Here is a 24,304-nt window from a genome sequence, read left to right on the forward strand (position 1 = left end):
TCCATAATTACTGTAGTTATTCACTTTCTCTAAATCAACAATCAGGCAGCACAGTTTCTATCTCATAATTTATATATTTATTTGCTGAGGAACAAAACTCATTTTCACTGCAACATCTCAGTGCCACTTCTTGTAACTTTTCAACAATTTTTTTCCAAACAGTTTCCGAGGCACACTTAACAAGCTAATCTGCCTATAGTTTTTGTACTTGTTCTTGCTACCATCCCCTCTGCAGAGGAAAACAGTAACAACATTCTGCAACTAACAGACATAGAAGTAATCTTCACAGACTTGTATAAAAAGTTATATAGCCACTTTATAAGCAAACCAGCCCTATATGTTGACATTTCTCCAGTTATTATCTCCAATAGTTTCTCCCCACCCAGTGAGGTTGGGCAGTCAAACAATGTAATCTATTGGGATTCTATTTGGAATAGCATTCCCCTGGAGAGATGCATAGCTCCAACCCCACGCTTGTTCCAAACATCTTTGAAAACATCACTTTGCTTCTTGGCTTGGATCTAAAGTAGTTGTCAAATCTCTCAATCTCTCCCTCTCCCTCTCCCTCTCCCTCTCCCTCTCGTTCATGGACATTTTTTTTTCTTCCCATTTTATAGTTCCTACTTTAAAATATAAGAGCCAAACAAATAAATAATCCACACCTGTAGCCTTAACAGTTTTAATACTAATTTTAATACTCTTACAACAACATATTATTATTTCCTTTGAACATTGTTATTTATAGCATTCGTTGTAATTCTACTCTTTATCATTATCTTCCCCATAGAAATCAGTAAAATACTCTATATAGCATTTTCTTACTTTAGTTTCATCAAAAATAATTTCATGATATTTATTTTTATTTCCATGAACTTTATTATATGTGCTTTGTTAAGTCCCCCTTCCCCATTTCCAAAATCATTTGTTATTTCTATCAAAATCACTGAGCATATTTTCTCTTTGTTTTATTCTTAACCATTCCTTGATCTCCTTCACTTGGTTTGTAGCTTCTTCTTACTAAACACTTAATACAGTATCTTTCTCTCATTCTTATTGGTTGCTACCAATCATTTTCCCACATGTATCTCCACATATCTTCATCCTCCATCAAATATCCTTGTCATGCTTCCCCCTAGTGTAATTCCACATACTTGTAGTGCACTATTACATCATTTTGTTCATTCTGTTCCAACAAAATGCCACCTCTTTCCTGATATCCACTGGCCATTTATTTTCCTGGAAGATTAATCTATTTTTAAATAAGTTTTCACAGAGGACTTATACTTTCTGTTCCTGCCATTCTAGTTTATTTCACTTGTTCCTTTTTCTTCAGTGTCCATTTCTTCCTAGTATGTGACTCATTCTCTCAGTCTTTCATTATATAACGTCAACATCAATTACGCTTTTAAACTGATATTCATTTCTTTGCCATATGTACATATAAACAGACTTATGCTTATACCCTTTTCTGTTTACCATTCTCATTAAGTATTTCTGAAAAGCCCAGTCCTTTTCTGGTGTCCTCTTATCTCATTCCCTCTCATCCATTCATGTCACTTAGCAGAATCATTGTTTCACCTGGATTGCATTCATTCAGAATTGTATAGATTTTTTCTCCAAAACACATCTATGGTTCTTCCATTATCATTCATTTGAGTATAACATGCAACCATCATCAACCTATGGATTCCTACTTTCATATGCAACACAAGCTAGATAAGAATACCCATACTTTCTCATATATTTTAGCCCTTTCATTCATAGTTAAACCTCCACCTTAATTTCCTTGCATGCATTCATCAACCGCACTCTGCATAATCAGGATCCCTTCATTCATTTCTATTTCTTTTAGTTTCTCTTGGTTTCACAGACATGTAACGTGTGTGTGCATGTGTGTGTGTGTATATATATATATATATATATATATACATACACACACATACATATATATATATGTGTGTGTGTGTGTGTGTATACACACACACACACATACATACACATTACATGTATATACGTGTGTATGTGTGTATGTGTATATACATACACATACACACACACACATTTTCTTTCATGTCATGTGCTAATTCTCTTTACCATTTATTCCTTGTATATTCCTTATGCTGTGGTTGTCACCACATAGACAGTAACTGTTGACCTTTGCTGCCAATCACAGCTTTAGTCATTAGTCATTTTCAGTTTTTTTTAATAATACAGAAAAGGTTTAGACTGCTCCCAGCTTTAGACGTACTGGTGCCACATACAAAATTTCTTGCTAATTGTAAGGATAGTACTAGTCAGTTTTGGCATCATATTTTAACCAATATGATTTTAACCAATGTTTAATTTAAAGACTACTTTGCAAGCCAACATGTGGTTGCCTGAATGTCTCCAAATAGCTGTATGTTATGTATTTCCTTATCTTTAATGGAAAATATTCCACTCTTTTTTCTCTCTTTTGTTGGAATCTACATGACAGTTATTTGGAATAATAAGCCTAGTCTAGTTTTCTTGTGGAAAACAGAAAAGAAGGTATGGGAATACAAGCCATACCCATTTAACTTGAAGTAAGTCCCATGGAACTAAATGAGTATTACCTCTATCAGCCTTGTGATCAGATTAATTTTCTTTTCATAGACTAGAGAAACTCAAATAGACCCAAGCTAAAGAATAGCTCCTTATATTTGCCAAAAGTGTTTATTTTTTATTTTATTTATTTTATTTATCAAATATCTCTCCCGCCCATCTCCACCCAATGGGGGACTCTGGGTGGCTCATACAAAACCTTGAAACTATAAATACATATAAAAACATAAAAATTAAAAATTAAAAAAAAAAACATTACTTTAAAAGAGGAAGAGAGTCCAAGAAGATAAAGGATCTGGGGCTGAAGACAGCAGGCCTCTATGGGGCTAGCCATCCCACACTTGAAGTATTCCTTCCCCACCCCAGGCCAAGTGGCAGAACCAGTGCTTCGAAGCCCTCTGGAAGGCCAGGAGTGAGGGGGCCAATCTCACCTCCGGGGCCAGAATATTCCAAAGAGCGGGGGCTACCGCAGAGAAGGCCCGCCTTCTGGACCCCGCTAATCAAAGTTCTTTTACTATGGGGATCCAAAGCATGTCCTCTCTGTGTTGAAGTCATGGGGAAGAGGCGGTCCCTTAGGTAATCTGGTCCCATGCCATGTAGGGCTTTAAAGGTGATAACCAACACCTTGAATTGGACCTGGAAGCAAACTGGTACCCAACGCAGCTCGCGGAGCAACAGCGTTACATGGGCCCTTCTTGGGACTCCAAAAATAGCCCACACGACTGCATTCTAGACCAGTTGGATACTCTTCAAGGGTAGCCCCATGTAGACCGCATTGTAGTAGTCTATCTGGGAGATAACAAGGGCATGAGTGACTGTTCGAAGGGCATCCCGGTCCGGGAAAGGAAGTAACTGATGCACAACCTGAAGTTGTGTAAAGGCCCTCCTTGCCACGGCTGCTACCTACTCTTCAAGCAGGAGCTGTGAGTCTAGGAGGACCCCCAGTTTACGCACTGGTTCTATCTGGGGCAGTGCTACCCCATCCAGCACCAAAGATGACAAAGTCCTGGATACAGAGGAGCCATTAACCCACAGCCATTCCATCTTATCAGGGTTCAGCTGAAGCCTGTTGTTCTCCATCCAGACCCTTACAGCCTCCAGGCACCGCGAAAGGGCGGTCACGGCATCACTTACCACACCTGGGATGGAGATGTATAATTGCGTATCATCAGCATACTGATGATACCTCATCCCATGATGGCGGATGATCTCAGCCAGTGCTTTCATGTAGATGTTGAAAAGGAACAGAGAGAGAACCGAACCCTGCGGCACCCCACAGAAGAGGGGCCAAGGATGGGACCTCTCACTCCCTATCACCACTGATTGGGATCGGCCCAGAAGAAAGGATAAAACTAACACAAGACAGTGCTGCCCACCCCCAGTTCTCTGAGTCATCCCAATAGGATACCATGGTTGATGGTATCAAAAGCCACTGAGAGATCAAGGAGAGCAAGGATGGTCACACTTCCACCATCCTGCTCCTGTCAGAGATCATAAGTGTGACCAATGCCATTCCCATTCCAGAACCGGGTCTGACACCTGACTGGAAGGGGTCCAGATAATCCATTTCCTCTAGAACCCTTTGGAGCTGTGATGCCACCACTTTCTCAACCACCTTCCCCAAAAAGGGGAGGTGGAAGACTGGATGGAAATTATCCAGTACAGTAGGATCCAGGGAGGGTTTCTTGTGGGGGTGCACCAACACCTCCTTAAAAGCAGCCGGAAACACCCCCTCCTGCAAGGTTGTATTAAGCATCACCTGGATCCAACCACACGTCACATCCTGAGCTGCTTTCGCCAGCCGGGGGGGGGACATGGATCAAGATGGCAAGTGGTGGCCTTCACAGTCTCCAGGATCCTGTCCACTTCCTCAAGATCAACAGGATTAAACTGTTCTGAGATAACTGAGTAAGAACGGTCCCTGGTATCTCCCCAGACCCTGCTCCATGCTCAGAGTCTAACTTGGAACAAATCCAAGTGACTTTGTCCTGCAAATCCTCCAAAAATTCCTCCACGCGGCCCTGCACATGAACCCCCACATCCCCCTTACCAAGGAGGGGCCTAGTGATCCTGAACAGGGGCACCGGACAGCATCCTGCAGACACGATAAGAGCGGAGAAATATTGGCACTTCGCTGCTCTTATTGCCACAATGTAGACCTTGATAGTGGCTCTAACCTGTGTTCGGTCGGATTCGGTCTTTGTCTTCCTCCAGTGGCGCTCTAGACATCTCTTGACCCTCTTCAGCAACCTCAACTCCTCTGTAAACCACAGGGAGTGTCGGGGCCGATGTGTCAAGAGAGGTCACATAGGCGCGATCCTGTCCAAGGCCCTAGCCGCCTCCCTATTCCAGGCAACAGCCAAGGCTTCTGCTGGACCATGCAGCAGATCCACAGGAATACCTCCCAGCTCCCTCTGAAACCCTGACGGGTCCATCAGGTGCTGGGGGCAGACTAATCGCATGGGTCCTGCCTCCCTACGGAGGGGGGTGGCATAGGAGAAACTCAGGGTTACCAGGACATGATCTGACCATGACAACAGGGAAAGCTGGAAATCTCCCCTCAGATCACTTTGCCATTGCTCCGACAAGAAGACCAAATCCGGCATGTGACCACTGTCTTGGGTTGGGTCCTGCACAATTTGAGACAGGCCCATGGCTGCCATGGTAGCCATAAACTCCCGAGCCACCTCCGAGGACCATCCCAGGGACAGCAGATTGAAGTTCCCCAGAACCATAAGCCTGGGGAACTCCACCACCAGCCCTGAGATGTCCTCCAGCAGCTTAGGCAGGGAGGCTGCCACACAGCAGGGAGGCTGGTACAGTAGCAGAACTCCCAACAGTTCATGGAAACCCAACCTAAAGAACAGCATATCACAGCCAGAAACTTGTGGAGCAATGCCCCTGAAGGCCACCAGAGTGTCCCAAATGACAACTGCCACCCCTCCTCCCCTGCCCTGGCATCTCGGCTGGTGCCACACTGTGAACCTAGCTGGGCACATTTCCGAGAGGGTAACCCCCCTCCTCGGGCCCCAGCCAGGTCTTGGTAATGCATGCCAGGTCTGCCCCCTCCTTGGTGATCAAGTGACATATGAGGGGCCTTATTAACCTAACTGGCATTAAGCAGCAGCAGCCAAAGGCCAGGGCCCCTACTAACCTGCTGACCAGGGCCTGGGAATGGGCCAGGAAGGCTGGAAAATGCCACTTGTAATACATACCCGGATGTCTTCCCTGAAGGTGGCCTGCCCTCCAGCTCTCGCCATATCGTCCCCTACCTGTCACCACCTTGATACTGTAGCCCACCACATAATCCCTGGGAGTTCTGGGCCCAAATGCCTCCAATCCTGGACCTCCAGGTTCCCTAATCTGGGGCAAGGGTCCCTCCATCCAACCAGTCATCCACATTCATACCCAGACGCTCACAGGTGAGGGAGGGTCACCCTGGCACAACAACTCACACTCTCAGCGCCACCAGGGCCCATCCCCCGCGAAACCTTACACTCCCTCACACCCTGTGCCCCCCTGTCCAACCTCTCTCACTAATCAGCAGTGTGGCATCCCACTCACACCTCCTGTCTCCCACCCAGGAGGTATATCCTAATATCCTCATGCACTCCCAGACTCCCTCCCAGACTCTCACTCCCAGGAGGGAGCCCCAGACTCACACTGGAGGGACCCCACGGTTCTCCACTGACACTGGGGGGGGTTAAATGGGGGTGGATAGGCTCTAATCCCCCATTCATCAGTCTAAAACTGAGGGCTGTTGGCCTCATATGCTGTCTGGCTGTTTCTCTGGAGCGAAACAATCTTCCTCCACAGCTAGACTACAAGTCCACTACGGCCTCCCCAACCTGCCCAGCATCTTTGTGCCAAACCACCAAGCTCCCAGGACTCCAGTCGCCTGTAAGTTCCCACATCCCATGAGTTTGCCACGTTGCTCCAGGGCTCACTAAAGCACAACATGTAGCCCTGGGGTCATTGGAACTCGCAGCACTACTCCAGGGCCCCCTAGGGCTCACTGTGCCACGTAAGGGCCCGCTGCACCTGCTGGACCTGGGGTTGGGTATACTGTGTCTGGGTCTTGCTGGGCCTGCTGGGTCTGGGGCCTGGTGTGCTGCACTGGGAGCCATTGTGGTTCGCCGCGCCATATTGGAACTCGCCGGGGCTTCCTGCACCACGCCGGAGCTCACCAGAACTCACCGTGGCTCATTGCACCCCCCTGGGGCTGCATTTTTTCAGGGCTTGCCGCAGGTCGCCACCCACACTGAGGTCCGCGAAGGCTTCCTCCGCCGCTCCGTGACCAGGTGGGCTCAGTACTATTGCTGCAGTTCACCAGCGCCCACTGGGGCTCGCCACGCCGTCACGAGTCACCACCATGCTGGGGATCAACAAAGCTCTCTGCTTTGGGGGCTCGCTGCACCACACAACTACACCACACCGGAGCTCGCCCGAAGCTTGTCCAAGGCTGCTGTTCTCCGCCACACACTGCTGCGTTCTGCCAACACCCTGCCACTCCATCCAGGGGTTGCGCCCGAGTCAACACACCGGGGGGGTAAGACCCCCTCGCGGTCTCTTCCGCACCCAGTCCACCGCAAAAAGATGGTAAAATCCCGGGGAGAGAGGGGTCAAACCCCCAAAAAACCCCAATGCAGCAGCAATGACTGACATTTATAATGGCAGAATAATGCAGAAACAAATATTAAAAATCACACTTTTTTTGTTGTTTAGAATTTTCTACTTTCTTCTAAACAGAAGGGATCTATTGGACAGCATTTTCTAATCTGTTGCCCTCCCAATGTATTAGATTCCAACTCCCATTATCCCTAGCCAGAAAGGCAGTGCACTCCATGAGAATGTCAAGTTAACAATGGCTGGTTACAATCAGAAATCATTTAAAGATTACAACAGTAGTGTAACTCTGAGCAGTTTTTTCCATTGAATGAAAATTTGAATGAAACATTGTCATGGTTAACTTTAGTTGTGACTGATAAATATGACCAGCATATTTTACAATTAAGTAAATATATATGCATGTTTCTGTTTAAGAAAACAGTTTGCAGTGTTGGAAGAGAGAAACAAAAAGAGTGTTCTTTTTTTTTTTTAAGTCAATCTTCTGAGGTAGGCCAGATCAAGAAATAGACATCACAAGGATTCTAGGAATGTTACTTTATTGTTGTGGAGTATAATAACAGAATCTTGAAGGCCAGTAAGAGTTTATCTCTGTTCCAACGTATACCTTAGACAGTTAAGGTGGGATTACAGGGAGTCCCTGGGTTAAGAACGCCTGGGTTACAGACAATCCATAGTTAAGAATGGAGCTTATTGTAGTGAAATTTGAGTTAAATACACAATGATTCAAGTCAAATACACAATGGTTTGAATTATTTACACAGTACTACTTATACAGTATTGACAATAATACTGTTCTGGCTTACATACAAATTCAATTTAAGGACAGACCTTGGAACAGAACTCCTTAAACTGGGGACAACCTGAATTTTGAATTTATTTCTTATGCTTTCTACTTCCCAGGACTAAGTGCCATTTCACCTCCCATAACACTTTATCCATTTGTTTTCCAAAGTCATTTCTACATTCCTTTGCAAGGAAACATAAGCTGATCATATATAGAAACTTAAAATGGTAAAATGAATGCTTTATGTTATGTAGATATTATTTTTATTTATTTATTTATTTATCATATTTATATGGCCACCCATCTCATATGATGTGACTCTGGGTGGTGTACAAACTGTCTGTCTGTCTGTCTGTCTGTCTGTCTGTCTGTCTATCTATCTATCTATCTATCTATCTATCTATCTATCTATCTATCTATCTATCTATCTATCTATCTATCTGACATAATATACACACACACAAAGTACAAAAAAAAACAATATTACTATGAAAAGGCTAACAGCATCAGATTATGAACAATAGAACCACCTCATCAGATCACTGTTCTCTTGTGACCCCCCAAGCATGTTGATACAACCAGGTTTTAAAGGATTTCTGGTAAGTTGGCAAAGATGAGGCCAATCTCATCTCAGAGAGAATGATGTTCCACAGGGCAGGTATCATGGGCTTATCTCTTGGGTGATGGGACTCTCATCATACCTCTTCTGCTGGACCTTATGGGGTGGGCAGATGTAATTGGGAAGAAGTGGTCCTTCAATCTGGCCCCATGTTGTGAAAGGCTTTAAAGGTCAGAACCAGCACCTTGAACTGGACCTGAAAGCAAATTGGCAACCAATGCAGCTCGTGGAGCAGAGATGTAATGTCTGCCACTGCATTCTGTACAGTAATGGAATTACATTTTGAAAAGTTCTGATAAAATAGGTACAATAAAATACAATCAGACTCTGAGATTTCTGAAAACAGAAATAGTAACATAAGCAAAACAGTTATAATAGTATCTTGTTGAAATGTATGGAATGGAATTTAATCAGACTGATACATCCCCTTAGTGGTGACAAATTTTGTATGTTTTGAGCATATCAATACAAGAGTTGAACAGGAAGATTCAATGTACTGGTTTAAATATTGACATATTGATGTAGCCAGTGCCCACTGGAGTTTCCTGAGGCACAATCTGGTCCAGTTGCCTGGGAAAAGTTTGAGCCTATTGGTCCTGATGAAATGGAGACTGTCTTCGGTACTGTGAGTTTATCCACCTGTGTTTTAGATCCCTGTTCCTCTGGCTGATTAAGTTTTCTTGGGAGGTGACAGGTGGTTAGTTCAAGGCGGTGTTCATGCAGTGAATGCTTCTCTGCATGAGAAGAGGGAACCTCTTTTTAAGGAAGGTTGTTGAGAAAGTGGTTAGCTTACAACTCCAGAGGCCCTGGAAGAAGCGGATTATCTGGATCCTTTCTAGTCAGGATTCAGGCCTGGTTATAGTACTGAGAGGGCATCGATTGTGCTTCTTGATAACCTCTGTTGGGCTTGGGATGAAGGCAGTGCATCCATCTTGGCCCTCTTTGAGCTCTCTGTGGTGTTCAACAACATCAGTCATGGTATCTCCTGGTACAGCTTAGAGGCTTGAGAGTAGGAGGCACTGTGTTATAGTGGTTCTCTCTATATTGTGGGGGCTAGCTCCAGTTGGTATTGGCAGGGGGGAGAGGTTAAACTTGAGGCCTCTGCCTTGTGGAGTGCCTCAGGTTCCACTCGCACACCACTCCCACCCAACATTTACATAAAGATATCTTGTTTATAAATCATCAGCTTTTTAAAGAGTAAAGGATAGAAGATAATACAGTGAAAGAAGAAAAGCAGATATTTAGGAAACTTCAAAAGTGGAAAGAAAATAATAATGAATATATTTTGGAAGAACATTGCAGGAAGATGGATAGAATAGGACATTCGAGATTAACAAGAGAAATAAATCCTATAATATCATCACATTGCAAAGCATTAGTGGGATTTTTTAAAAATAAAAAATATAGCAGAATTAGAGAAAACTCCTCTCTGAAATGCCATTTGCATCCTGCCCAGCTTAGTTCTCTTTCTATCCATTCTGAAGAAAAGTTGTTTCATTCCTATCTACTCATGAGCCAATGGGTTGTCAAAAAAAGTGCATTCTACCCTCCCACAGAGCCACTTTTTTCTTGATTGTTAGGGGAGGTTCCAGCAGTACAGAAAGAAAGGTTTCTTTCCTCTCCCCCCAAAGATACTCATACTATTAAGAGCGATTTTACAACATTGCAATTTGACAATTAACAGTGTTAAAAGCTTAGTAAATCATAATATGAAGCAATTAGTAATCTAAAGCTCTAATACAAGAGGTGGTATTGACATTATAGCTACCTGAAAAGCTTTAGGTGAATTATTTTTATGCACATTCTTTCTTATTAACTAAATATAGAATTTATCATCCACCACTTTAATTTCTGGAAATATTATAGTGAGCGCAGGGACAGTGGGAAGAACAGGACTTTCCTAAGACGTCACAGTCCCTGGAGTGGTTCCTAGAATCATAGGATTCAAGCGTAGGAAACTCCTTTTGACACAAACAAGCTGCCTTTTGTCAAACAGCTAGAAGACTAACCAAGCAGCTCATTTTATTTATTCATTTGTATCTTAGACAAACCCAAAGTGGTTAAGTCATTTGAACCCTTTGTCTTAAACCAAAAACTGTCTGAGTTGGGACATCAAATGTAATTCTTTTGTATAGTCTCCTTGTGCCTACTTTTTTCTTCCCTAATTGCCAGGCTACTTGATGGATGACTTATATATTCAGCAACACTATGGCCCAAAAGTTATCTAAAAGCTGAAAGGTTTTTAATTGAAGCACAAGGTCTTCAGAGAATCTTGAAGAGGCAGAGCAGAAAATGTGGAAGGAGTATGAAGATTTAATGTCAAAAATTCTTTATTTCCCAAATAACTATTAAGGGAATTGTGGATTATATTATTTCATTTTTCATACTTTAATTTTTAGCTTAAAATTAAATTTAACTCTTGTTCTGCTTTGGAACTGCACTGCAAATATTAAAATAATCCCTCAAATATGTGAAAAAGGTCCCAAAGTAATAAGACTTGTACAGAAAAAAGCATGATGTTCAACTTGTCTGTTCCTGTTTTTACATATGAGCTGTGCAATTTAATAAATGCTTAATATTTAATTCATTTTTTATTATAGATAACTGGAATCCATTTTCCCATCCATATAAGAAAATGGATTTTGGGAAATGGGAATTGTTCATCCCACCTGGACCAGATGGGTTTCGTCCTGTATCTCATGGATCAAAGCTGAAGGTACTTGTTTCTTTTGATTGTTTCATTTATTCTCAAAGTCAATAATTGAAGTTATTTAGTGTTCAGTTATGTACCGTTTAATATTGCAAAGTTCAAATAAGACTTGCAGACCCTTTTCTTCACCTCCATGGATTGCTGTCAGAATAATATAAAACAAAGTTACCATACTACGTAATGAACAAAACAAATTCTTAGGAACATAGTTGGTGACTTTATAACAATCCTGAATATAAATAACAGTTTAATAAATGTATGGCTTGTAGCTAGGGCCACAGGGACTAATGAATGGCAAGTTCAAATTATGTGCCTATAGTAATAAATGATGAAATATCGTAATAGATTCTGAATGAAAGGAAGCCATTCATGGTATCTTTCTTGTGTCCCTCCCCCCTCATGGTCTGTCTGGACTGTTGGGGAACAGGTTGGTATGGTTGCTGGTTGGAGAAAATTAGCCAAAATAATTTGGAGAATTGCCTTTCAAAGACTCTAAGTAGAAAGAAAGTAACTTTAATGTCTGTTCCAAAAGAGTACAGCATATAGAAACATTCACATAATTTGTTTAATATGCTCTATATACTATAGGAATCATTACACTGGAAGTTTTTCTAAAGAATGCACAAGTAGGATAATTATCCTAACTAAACTATAAATTAAAATGTTTATAACTATAAACATTTTAATATAGTTTAAGTTTTATATTTTAAAACTTGCTAAACTTTTGTGAGCAGATATCTTCATGAGGAAAGGCACTCTTTTAATTCCATTTTTTTTTAAAGGAAGCTGACATACCTTTTATATGAAATTATAACATTACAGAATAGGATAGAAATGCTTATACACAAAATAATTAAAGATAAGAATGATGAAGAATATATAAGCAGAATTCATAGAGAATATTTACACACCACAGAATCCTCCATCTCGGTTGCTGCATTTTTGCATCTTTAATGACAGCAGGTTATACAAAATTACTTGCTAAAAAATATGGTCAGGATGCCTAGAAGAGCAGGTAAGAACATAAGCAAAACAAAAGTATCAGAACAAAATATTTTGAAAAAAAAAATCACGTATGGATAAGACATACAACTTGATGAAAAATGATTATGGCCAGAACTTATAAATACATTAGGAATGTATTATGCATTTTTGTAGCCAAATTAAAATAGATAACTCTGTTCCTAATTCTAAAGCATCATCAACACAGTATTTATCTAGAAATGTCAGTGAATTCAATGGAGCTTACTCTTTCAGATAAGTGTCTATCAGATTGCACCCTAATACTTTTATTTTCCTAAACTTTGTATAGTAGGTTATATTCATTCAGCATATACAGCTTCACTTATAGGAGTACTGTTCTTAATAAATGGAAACTTCAATTTAAAAGTTGAATACAACCCTACAGAGAAGTATGTTTTCTTACATTTTCATATACTTACATATTTCTTTCATTTAGAAAGAAGAAACCTCAAGAGGTTTATATGAGAATTTTCTTTCATTTCCCATAGTAAATAAGCTGTGAAGTTTGTTGGGCTAACAGAAAATTACTAGTCCCAAATCACTCAGTTTCTATAGTTGATGATGAACATTTTGTGTTCATCATCTACCACCATAATCACAACATCACACTGACTTTTATTGGTTATCAAATAAATTTCATGTACAGTATGCCCTGAGATAAAGAAATCTTTAGTACATAGGTGGGAAGAGACTACAATGATATGGACTGAATCCAAGCTGTAGATTAAAAAAATGAAGCAAGACCACATGAACACTTGATTTCAGAAGCCAGTTTCAAGAAGCTTAGAAGAGTAATAGGTGGGATCCCATGGTCTTGTTCCCAAAGGATAGTTTTGTTTAAATGATAGAACAATTGACAAAGGAGGAAGTGTCAGTCCAACACAAGTAAAGAAATGGTAATGAAGCATCTGGCTATCAGTGAGTTCTGAGGACCAGACAATTACACCCAAGACAAAGAGCATGTTGACGTTATCTTGGAGTCCCTTTATGTGATTTTTAAGAAATTGTAAAGAATAGGTACTGTATATGCTAGAGGATTGGAAAAGGCCAAATGTTTCTGTCCTTAAAATTGGGAAAGAAAACTTGGGTAACTACGCTTTGATCAGCTTGACATCAGTACAAGGCAAAATTCTGGAAAACATTACTAGGTCAGTTTGTAAGCATTTAGAAAATAATGCATTGTTTGGCAGAAGCCAACATGAGTTTATAAAGAATAAATTTTGCCATACCAATCTGATCTCCTTTTCTAATTGGGTAAAGAGTTTAGTTGACAACAGGAATGTAGCAAACATAGTTTAGCTTAGGTTCAACAAAGCATTTGTTTCCCAAATGTTTCTAGTAGAGAAGATGAGTAAATGTGGGCTGGACTATGCTACTGTTAGATACCGAGCAATTTGAACAGTAATACCCAACAAATAAACATCACTGATCACACTGTATGCTAAAATGTTCTGTTCATGACCCTAGCCTAATGACTTCAGTGAAGGATTAGACAATATGATTTATCAGATTTGTAGATGACACAGTGAAAGGGGAATGCCAAGCAACTTAAAGGATAGTGTCAAGATTCAGAGGGTTGTTGACAAGTTGGAATGTTAGGCCAAAAAAATAATAATAATAATTTCAACATAAACAAATGCAAAGATCTACATTTGGGTAGTAAAAACCGAAGATATGAGTTTGGAAGATACTATAGTAAGCAGCAGTGTATGTGGGGGGAAAAAACTGAGGTGTCTAGATAGAACACAAGCTGAACAAGAACCAACAATTTCATGAAGTTGCTAAAAAAAAAATGCTATCATTGGTTATAATAGCAGAAGTATAATGTCAAGATCAAGATAAATCAGACTTGTGTGGAACTTGTGTATGTCTAACATGGAGAACAGAAAACTATTGGGAGATACAATAGTTGTGTTCAAGTATTTGAAAGTCCATCATATAGAAGATAGACAGAATTTTCAGAGTTGTTCCAGAAGGCAGGATATTTAGCAATGGCTTTAAGTTATAATAAAATAGATGTAATTGTATTTCATTAAAAAAAAGTTTTATCAGTAAGGACTGTTCAATAGTGGAACAGACTTGGGGAGTAGGGGGAAAGGTCTGTAATTCACCAGAGCAATTTAAGCAGAGACTGGATGGTTATCTGTTGGAGATCCCCTAGCAATGGATTCATGTACTAGGCAGAGAGTTGGACAAATTATCTTCAAGGTCTCTTCCAGCTCCTACATTGTATGTTTCTAAGTGTGTACTAGCCACATTGGAAGCAAAAATTCCAATGAATAAATGAGCTTTTATCTCATTTTAAACAGTGCAAGATTTAACCAAATAAGCCCTAACTCTTTATCCCCTAAGCAGCAGACTTGTGACAGGGAATGTTCCTATTTATGCTCATGGAATTTGTCCATTTCTGTTTTCAATCTTGTTGAGCAAAAATAGAACTAACCATTCTAGGTCAGAGGGTAGGAAAGAGGGAGGGCAGTTAGTTCTGGATTTTTTGAAGGATTATAGTGGTGGACAGCCTGTTACCTACCCCCTTGGCTTTAAAAGATATTGGAAACTGAAATTTGTATCACTAGTAATTATTGGCATGATGACTGATATACAGTATCTCTGTTATATTAGTCCTATCAATTCATATGTGTTTTGCTTTTCATAGTTGAGATTAGAGTTTTCATTTTGGTTTAGATGGCGTAGATGAGACTATAGGATTGGATTTATGTTTTTAATGAATAGACCAGTAATGATACCTAAAGTGACATTTAATGCAAAAGTAAAAGAGAGAAGTTACTGGTTTTTAATAATTCACTAGAATACATTTTATATGCTTTTTTGAAATTGAAAGTTTCCATTTGTTTTTATGAATAGAGTTACATCTCCCACTTTTGGAAAATCAAGGCATGACCTGTTTCAGAGACAAGGCTTTGTTACTTGATACAAGCCCTGCCTTTTTGTCTGCCTGTCTGTCTATCTCTCTCTATATCCATCTATCTAAACATGGACGTACTGGCACTGCTCTCTTTTTTCCAGTAATATTTAAACAACATTAATCAACCAGCTCCAACAAAATAATTAAAATATTATACCAATTAAAAACTCTCAGTCTTAGTAAACATATATTGAATGTTAGCAATAAAGGAGCTATGCAAATATTTGTTGTGATTTCAAAAGGATTGGTGCCATCAATGCAGTTATCCAGCTTTTTAAATTACTAATATTCAGAATAGAATTTCATTAAGCATGTGGGGATTAGATCAAAAAAAAAAAAAAGTTCCCACATGCAGCTTTACAGATACAGCTGTGTACCTTGTTTTCAAAAGGCACCTAGTGAAATCCTTGTATTACTGGAGTAACATTATTTAACCATCTATTTTCAGTCAAGAAGGAGTTTCCCACAAAGTGTGTAGTTATTCAAAGAAATTATTTTTATATAAAAAGCAATCTTTAAATCACATTTCTTTTTTTAAAAAAGTCTAGTTAATGAATCAAACATGTCTGATAAAAAATCACCTGTGGTGTTCAGGGGATATGTCATTATGAAATTAAACACGGTGCTCAAGTTAATGCTTCTATTTGTGAACCTGCTTCCCTTCTAACTTCCTTTCACAATCTACCAGGAAGTAAGTCTGTCTGTCTGTCTGCCTGTCTGTCTGCCTGCCTATCTCTCTCTCTCTCTCTCTCTCTCTCTCTCTCTCTCCATAGATTTTTGAAGTAGAAAAAACATGAAAATAAAAGTATAATTTTGACTATTAGTCACTTTGGAATGATCTCACTTTGAAAATTGTAGATTTGGGCGTGGGGATCATACAGTTATTAATACTTTAGATCAACACATTGATAAACAGGTCTTTTTTAAATCATCTGAGTTATTTGTAGAGGATTTCGATCATCATAAACTGCAGAATTGCAGTTTATTCAGTTAAAACATTTGCAGAATGGCAGTTTATTTAGTTAAAACATTTTGGAGTTTCACAGTTTGGACTAGACACATTAGTGGCACCTAAAACATATGGTTACTCATGCCCTTGTTATCTCCCAGATAGACTACTGCAATGCTTTCTACATGGGGCTACCCTTGAAGATTATCCGGAAGCTTCAGCTGGTCCAGAATGCAGCCGCGCGAGCAATTTTTGGGGCCCGAAGAAGGACCCATATAACACCTTTGCTCCGTGAGTGCATTGGGTACCGGTTTGCTTCTGGGTCCAATTCAAGGTGTTGGTTATCACCTTTAAAGCCCTACATGGCATGGGGCCAGGTTACCTGAAGGACCGCCTCACCCCCACGATTTCAACCCGTCCCACCCGATCTCACAGAGAGGGCATGCTCCAGACCCCCGCAGTAAAAGAACTTCGATTAGTGGGGTCCAGAAGGTGGGCCTTCTCTGCTGTAGCCCTCACCCTTTGGAACATCTTGCCCCTGGAGGTGAGACAGGCCCCCTCACTCCAGGCCTTTCGGAGGGATTTTAAGACTTGGCTCTGCCATCTGGCCTGGGGCGGGGAGGGAGGATGTCATAAATGGGGTTGGCTGGCCCCTTAGTGGCCTGGCGTGGCCTCTATCGGCCTCTTGGATTTTTTAGCCTTTTTATCTTTGTAAGTGTAGTTTTTTATAACTTTTAATTATGTATTTCTGATTTTAATTTGTTGTAAGCCGCCCAGAGTCCCCCATTGTGGGGAGATGGGTGGGGACAAGTCTATTAAATAAATAAAATAAATAAATACTATCAACACTGAAATGGAGAATTATAAAACTATCATATTCACTGGGTGAATTTTTCTTCAATCCTCTAAGAAAGAAGTTTTAATTACAAGTGTAAGGTCTGGCTTTTTTTTTTTTTTTTGGTAATAAACAGCAAAAGGGTTATTACAGTGTTGATTTTAGAAAGTTTTAAATGGATTAAGGGTCCAGATGGACTTGAATTAAAACTTTGAAATTAACTATAAGAATCCTTCTTGTGGGAAACTTTCTATGTTTACATCTGGGAAAAGAGAATAACCTATAAGATGACTTTGAAGGTTGGTCAATAGAGGGTACTAGAAATAAATATATACATCAATAGATCTGATGAAAAAAAATATTACAATTTGGGTCAGAAAATAATTTTAAAGTTACCTGCTTTAATATAAAACTAATGGTGTAATTGAAGAGGAACACATTCCATTGAATAAAACTGAAATTGATTTAAATATGGATATAAAAATGATAGCCTATAGAAAAGGTATGGGAAAAGATGAACTAGTGGATAAGCAAAAAGATGAAATACTGGATATACAAATGAAACCAGCTGATGACTTAACAATTAAAAAAGACACACAAATACTAAACTGGAAGAGTGTTGTGGATAACATCTTTATATTGGATTTACAAAAGATAAATTGTCAACAATTTCCTGAGAAGAGGCAGTGAGAATATGAACAGGATAACCTTTTTATACTGTATTCACAAAAGGGCTTTGTTAAAGTTGTGAACAATTTTGGGAGAAGAGACGAAGAGAGCATAAAAAGAAAGCAAATGTTAGGATATTATCTGAGGGGACTAAAGATTGTTGGGAGAAAGGGGAAAGAATACAAGATTGTTTTATTTAATTAAGGCTAAAAAAAAAATTACTATCTTTCGTAATGTTTAGTGGAGTTTTGCTGACCAGGACCAGATGACAATGTTTTAATGGTTTTGTTTATCTCAAGAGATGAGATCAGAGGGATTTGTTTAAATAGAAAATGAGATATAAATGTAAAAGGAAGTGTTCAAAGTGGGTTTATTGGATATAGTTTGTAATAGTTTTGTTGTTATTTCTGATAACCCTGAATGGACTTTTGCAGATTAAGATGGAGTGAGAAGTTTTAAAGATTTGTTTATAGAGAATGGGGTGAGATATGGGATGAAGTGATGGTTAGTTTTATTCTAAGAGCTGGTGATAAGTTGTTAATGTTGATTATACTTGCGGGGGATGAAGGGAAGGTTTTTTCTTTTTTCTTTCCTTTTTTTTTCTTTTTCTGCACTTTTTAATTTTTTTATATATTTTTATGTATTTTTATCCTTTTTAGATTACATTAGTTTTATCTGTATAATACAATCTTTTGATAAAATTATTATATAAAAAAGAGAGTTCTAAAACTATTTTTCTATACATAGTTTTTAAGTATATTCCTAAGGTAGCTATTAGCTACTTGCAAAAACTTTGGAATGAGTAGTTGGAATGCTGCCAACCCCTTCAACAAGCTTAACACAAAGGACACCTTTGTGTGGTCTGTAGGGAACTCTGCAGGTCTGCTGTCCATGAATAACTCACACTGTGCCAAGAAGGTTCTTAACTGGTCCACGTCCCCTCCATATTTCTCTGGCATGCTTCCATGAAAATACAAGAGGACTGGTGGCCTGATTGCAGCTTGCTGGGTGGTCTGCCCGAGCTGCTGCGCCAGCTGCATCATATGTTCTGTAAATTATTGATCTGTGTGTCCACCTGCTGTTGATGCTGCATCAATGCTGCTGCCAGATTCTGTGGAGTTAACAATGCTCCTTGAGGATCTGTAGCCATGCTCAAAATTTTCTCCCTCTTGATGGGAGTATGAGTCTGGCGAGATTGATGTCAGGCCCAGCCCAAGAATGACAATGAGGCAGTCCAATCCAGTATAGTTCCTTTATTAGCTTGTACCTTATAGACAGAATCTCGCCAGACTAAACCTATGCTAAAGCAACCCACGTTAACAAATCAGTTGCTAAAGCTCTTACAGAATATTATGTCCCTTATAATCTTAAGGTGAGAGTATAACTTCAGTGTTCTTTCATGTGTATTGGATACCAAAGAATGTTTAGAAAAGATGACTTTCAACTTCAAATGGTTGAAATGATGGAGGAGATACACATGACATGAATTTATCCCACTAATGTCTATACATTTGTCAGTATAATGGAAGGCATGGGCGAGGAGGATACTGGAATGGAGGATCAAGGTTATCATGAGAGAGGGGGAGCCTTCCAGGAGAGGTTGCAGGGGAAGCACTTTCTCCACCCTCAGCAGGACCATGAGAAGACGAAGAAGCTAAGACTAGCCCCTAGAGCTAGAGTCTCCCAGACCCCCTAGAGTCTCACAGGGTTTATCCACTATTTGACCAAGGGGATAATTTTTAATAAATGTTTGAAAAATTTAAAATAAATTCACCTAGGAAACAATGGAAATATAAATATGTTCTCATCCACTGAAAGAACTGTTTAGAGTAGAATGTGTTATCAAAAGAGCTCACTCATTTCTTATCAGACAGAAAAGAGATCTTTTAAAATTAAATAAATGCTCAGTGCCATTCAGACAACAGTTGACAGGACAAAAGGAGCAATTAACCTCTTTAACATTCCTTTCAATTATCACTTCTCTTCTAAGAAGTTTTCTGAATACTCTGATTAAAAAAAAAGAAATTAACGGAGAAGTTTTCTGAATATTCTGATTAAAAAAAGAAATCAGCAGATTTGGCATTCTTTTTCTGTTTTCAACCTACCTCCTACTGTAAGCCCAGCAAAAGCAACTATGTTGTTCTTCGCTGATGTCTTTGTTTGCACGTGGAATGGCAAAGAAAGAAAGAACATAAATGGTTGTTTGTGCTTCTTCATTTCATGATATATGATACAACACAGATAGAAGAAAGTGCACAGAATGCACACACACCAAAATTCAGTATAGAATATTTGCACTTTCCTCTGCTCTCTGAACTACAGTATCAATAGTACACTTACATACTGTATGCACAATAAAGCTTAAGAGATCAGAAGAGCATACCTTTGCACAGCATAACACATATGCAATATATCTATAAATCCAACTCTGAGTTTCCCAAGGCATATTAATAATAATAATAATAATAATAATAATAATAATAATAATAATAATACCACCACCACTTCCACCTCCACCATTATGAGCAACTTGGCAAAGTTGCCGTATTCTGCTGACTACAGTATGTGCTTAACTGCTTCTTTTCCCCTAATATTCTCACAGCTGCCTGTCCAGTTTAAACTAATAGCAGCAGAAGTGTGACTGCTTATTTAGTGTCCAAGCAAGAAAAAAAGCTTGACAAAAAGCAGCACAATCTTAAGTTACAAAACAACAGTCCAATTAGAGCTGTCACAACACTTGAAACAGTCCTGCTCATTGTTTCTGGTTCGCTTCTTGATCAGAACAGTGGAAGACAGCCTTTTGGAGTTCTGAATGTTTTACAGTCAAAAGGTTTGCACAGCCTTGTTAAATCTGTAGGCTAAATTATACAAAAAAGGAGAAATAGATATATGAATCCGCCCAGTTTGTACAATATATGCATGCCTCATAAGTTTTTCCTTGCGGAAACTGGAAAGTTTCATTAATTTTCAAATTAGAATATTCAAATGTAATAATAATTTCTTAGCTTTGCTAACACATTTAAATTGGACTGCTATGTTTGAATAAAAATAATGAATAAGTACAGAAATATTGAACATCTCTGCATTTATCTACATTCAGGCATCTTTGCATCTGTGTTCCTGCACAACTATTGGGAAAGAGGGGACGAGAGAGAGGGAGAGAGGTGCATATTCCTAAGGGTTTGGTCTGGTTGTTTACTTTTGGCATTTCATTTCATTCATTCATTCATTCATTCATTCATTCATTCATTCATTCATTCATTCATTCATTCCATCCTGCACATCACTATGACACTCTCTGTTCTAAGTTTACTTCTATCCATCTCTTGTTTTGGCTGCAACTTTGGAAATGTGACCATGGGAACTAAAGTTGATCAGAATAGTTCTACAGCTCCTTTTGCTAGATAAGAATCTTTGTCTTGTTTAACTTTCTCCATCCACATATCAAATGCACATTTGAATAAATATACAATAACTTGAAAAGAGAAATTGAAGAATTGTTTACTGCTATCTCCCCACCTGAAGAGATAGGCCAGCTACCAGTGCCGAAGCAATTTCAAAACATATTTGTCAAAAACTCTTGCCAAAGCCTGACTAAATTCAACAGTCGAAAAGTAAGACAGGGTTCAAAAAGGATGGCCCAGATTACTAGATAGGACTACCAGTATCCCTCCCTTTTGCAGCCCCTGAATTCCAACTTTGCAGTTAGCATTACTATAAAGATTACTTAGTTTTAGAGGTTTCAGAGGTAGTCATTTTACTGGCTCTGAACATGCTATGCAAAGCCTGGAATGGCTCTTCTCCTAATGGAAATTGTGTAATTGTGATATAAGAAAAAAAATGTGCTCTCCTGTATTGACAGCTGGTTAAAGAATGATAGACATTTAAAAAAAATGAAGAAATGTGCAAAGCATAGTCCTCCAAAAAGTGTTGCAGGAATCTATGCTTTTTAATGTTTACAAATGGCTTGTTAGAGGTGAACAGTGGCCAAGTAGGCTGATGATATCAAACTACTCATGATAATAAAATCAGAAAGGTTTGGTGAAGAGTTCTAATACAATCCTGAAAGTGGGTGAATACGCCTTACAATTGCCAATATCACAATATTACAATTGCAAAATGAAGCTCATTGGCTCTAAAACTCCAAACTTTACATATATATCAGTGGGATCTGAGCTGAAAGTACTGATCAGAAAAGTGATTTTGGAGTCATGATGGATAGCTCAATGAAAATGTCAACCAACTGTGCAGCTGCCATAAACAAGCAAATTTGATGCTTGGAATCATTGGAAATTGAAAATAAAGCTGTGACTGTAGTAATGTCTTTATATAAATCCAATATAAGACTGCATTTGGAGCAGTATGGATAGTTCTGGTCATCTTACCTCAATGAAGACCTGTTAAAAATGCAACACACACTCATCATCATCATCATCATCATCATCATCATCTTGTTTAAAAGTAAAGCTTGTGCAACTCTTTAGCTTGAGGTGAAGGCAAGCATAGAGAAACATAGATGTGTATAAAAATCATACATAGCATGGAAAAGCGAGAGTAGACCAAAGATTTTTTTTTTAAATATAATTAATGTAATTTAGGAGAGAAAAACCATTCCTTTGTACCTCTCATAGTTGGAATTTACAGTTATCAATTGTAGTAATGGCCTTGATTTCTGATTCAAAAGGGAATTTACATAAATCAATCTATCAGTGGCTACTACTTTTAGTGGCTTCTTAATGCAAGCAGAGATATCTTAAATATCAACTACAGTGGAGCAAGCTTTTATTTATTCATGAAATTTATCTGCGGCCCCAATCAGAAACTCAATTAATACATCATATTAATTGGTAAAACATAGCATTGAAATTTCTAAACTCCAAACAAAAGTTATCAGCAACCCAATTATATAACACACTACGCCCTCAAAGCATGACAGAAGAAACCTGTCATCCAGTGCTTGCTGGAATAGAGCTAGCATATTCTGTTAACTATCAAAGGTTAACAAAGCACCATTCTAATCTGAGGGGCCATGTGGTTCCATAAAGCTGGGGCAGCCACCGATTGGTTGATGGTGCTGTACACTGCTGAGAAGATAAGTAGAACCACTGCATTCTCTTTACCCACACTATTCCTTCAAGACTGCTTACTGTTTTAAATGAATGCTATTCCCCACTGAATGCCATTTTCTCAATGACTGTTACATTCACCTTTATTGCTATTTTCTATTGACTGTTACTTTCTCCATTGAGTTCATCAGGAACATTTTTCATGATTTCGCAGATACTCTATCAGCACTGTTCATTGTTTTAAAATCTGTTTCCTCTTTGAAAACAATTTTTACAATTTTTTTTTCTTCTCTCTCATTGCCACTTCCCAGTGATACATTTTCACTGTATTGTCCCTCAATAAATTTTCAACCATTTCTTTGAGATGTGTGGGTCACCATTTTTGAGATCTATATTTGCTCTGGGATGGATACTTTTAAAATACTTTTTATTTAAAAGATTTCACATACATACCAGGTTTTCCTGGACAGTCCTTGTGTAATATATATAATACAGTGATTGAGGAGCTTCATAGTCTTAGAAGCAGGGCAATGTAATGGCTGTCCATTTGCAATTACATTTAGTAGAAAGGTATTGCGATAAACAATAAAAATAATAAATAATAACAATGGTTTTGCCAGTGGGCCTGGGGATCCCAGGTTGATATGGAGCCCATCAAATGGCTAGTGTAAATGTGTTGTTGTCGCTGGGGGTGGGGATGGGGGTGCAGTGGGATTTGTATGTGGGGTTTTTATTTCTATAAGCCACTCAGAGTCACTGTGAGTGAGTTGGCGGCCATATAAATTGCTTAAATAAATAAAATAAAATAAATAAACCAAGAGAGCCCATAGTCAACTGATAAAGTGATTTGTAGCTCACAAAAGCTTATGCTTAATAAAATACGTTAGAAAAAGTGCTACTAGACACCTTCTGATTTTTGGCTACCATAGAACTTACCTCCTTCAACATTGTACTCAGTGAGTATTTTAATCTTGTTACCCACTTCCAGCCTCTTATTTTACACATTAAAGTGGGTGATTAAACAAGTTGATTGAAGTTAAAAGAGAAACTGATAACACTGAGCAGTAACAGCTTAAGCTACCAGTTACAAATAAGGAAACAATCTAAATTCCCAGAAGTAGGACAAGCATGACCATATGACTAATCATAATATGAAAAAAAATAGGGGAAATGATTTTTTTTAACTCTACCACTAATTATTTTATATATTTGCATGCTGTGCCCTAATTAACTACCTACTTTTGAAACATTCTTAGTACACAAGCGTTGCCAAATGTGACTTTTAAGCAAATGAGTAAAATACAACTAGACATCAGAGACTATCATCATGATAAATACTGTTTGAGTGGAACAGCTTTAATATAAATATGCAAATATCAGAGGCTGGCTATTTACAAGGACAGTATATAAGAAGCTATTATCTCTATCTCTACAATTTATAATATTCCATTAAGCTGATATTTCAGTGAGACACTAGATTTTATGAATGTGTAATGCAAAGTGTGCTGAGT

General features: G+C 38.9%; 1 protein-coding gene across 4 annotated transcripts in view; it reads left to right on the forward strand.

Moving 5' to 3' along the window:
* The window catches only part of GBE1 (1,4-alpha-glucan branching enzyme 1), a 141,859-nt gene that overhangs the window by 37,440 nt on the left and 80,115 nt on the right, over nucleotides 1–24,304 (forward strand). For all 4 annotated transcript variants that reach the window (XM_088144573.1, XM_088144574.1, XM_088144576.1 and 1 more), the window contains one exon: nucleotides 11,216–11,331. In XM_088144573.1, the coding sequence (XP_088000699.1) occupies nucleotides 11,216–11,331 (116 nt within the window). The remainder of the gene's footprint in view (nucleotides 1–11,215; nucleotides 11,332–24,304) is intronic.

This window comes from Python bivittatus, unplaced genomic scaffold (genome assembly GCF_059951505.1).
Source record: "Python bivittatus isolate LINGU-HERP-01145 unplaced genomic scaffold, Pbiv_v1 ctg000350_np1212, whole genome shotgun sequence".
NCBI lineage: Eukaryota > Metazoa > Chordata > Lepidosauria > Squamata > Pythonidae > Python > Python bivittatus.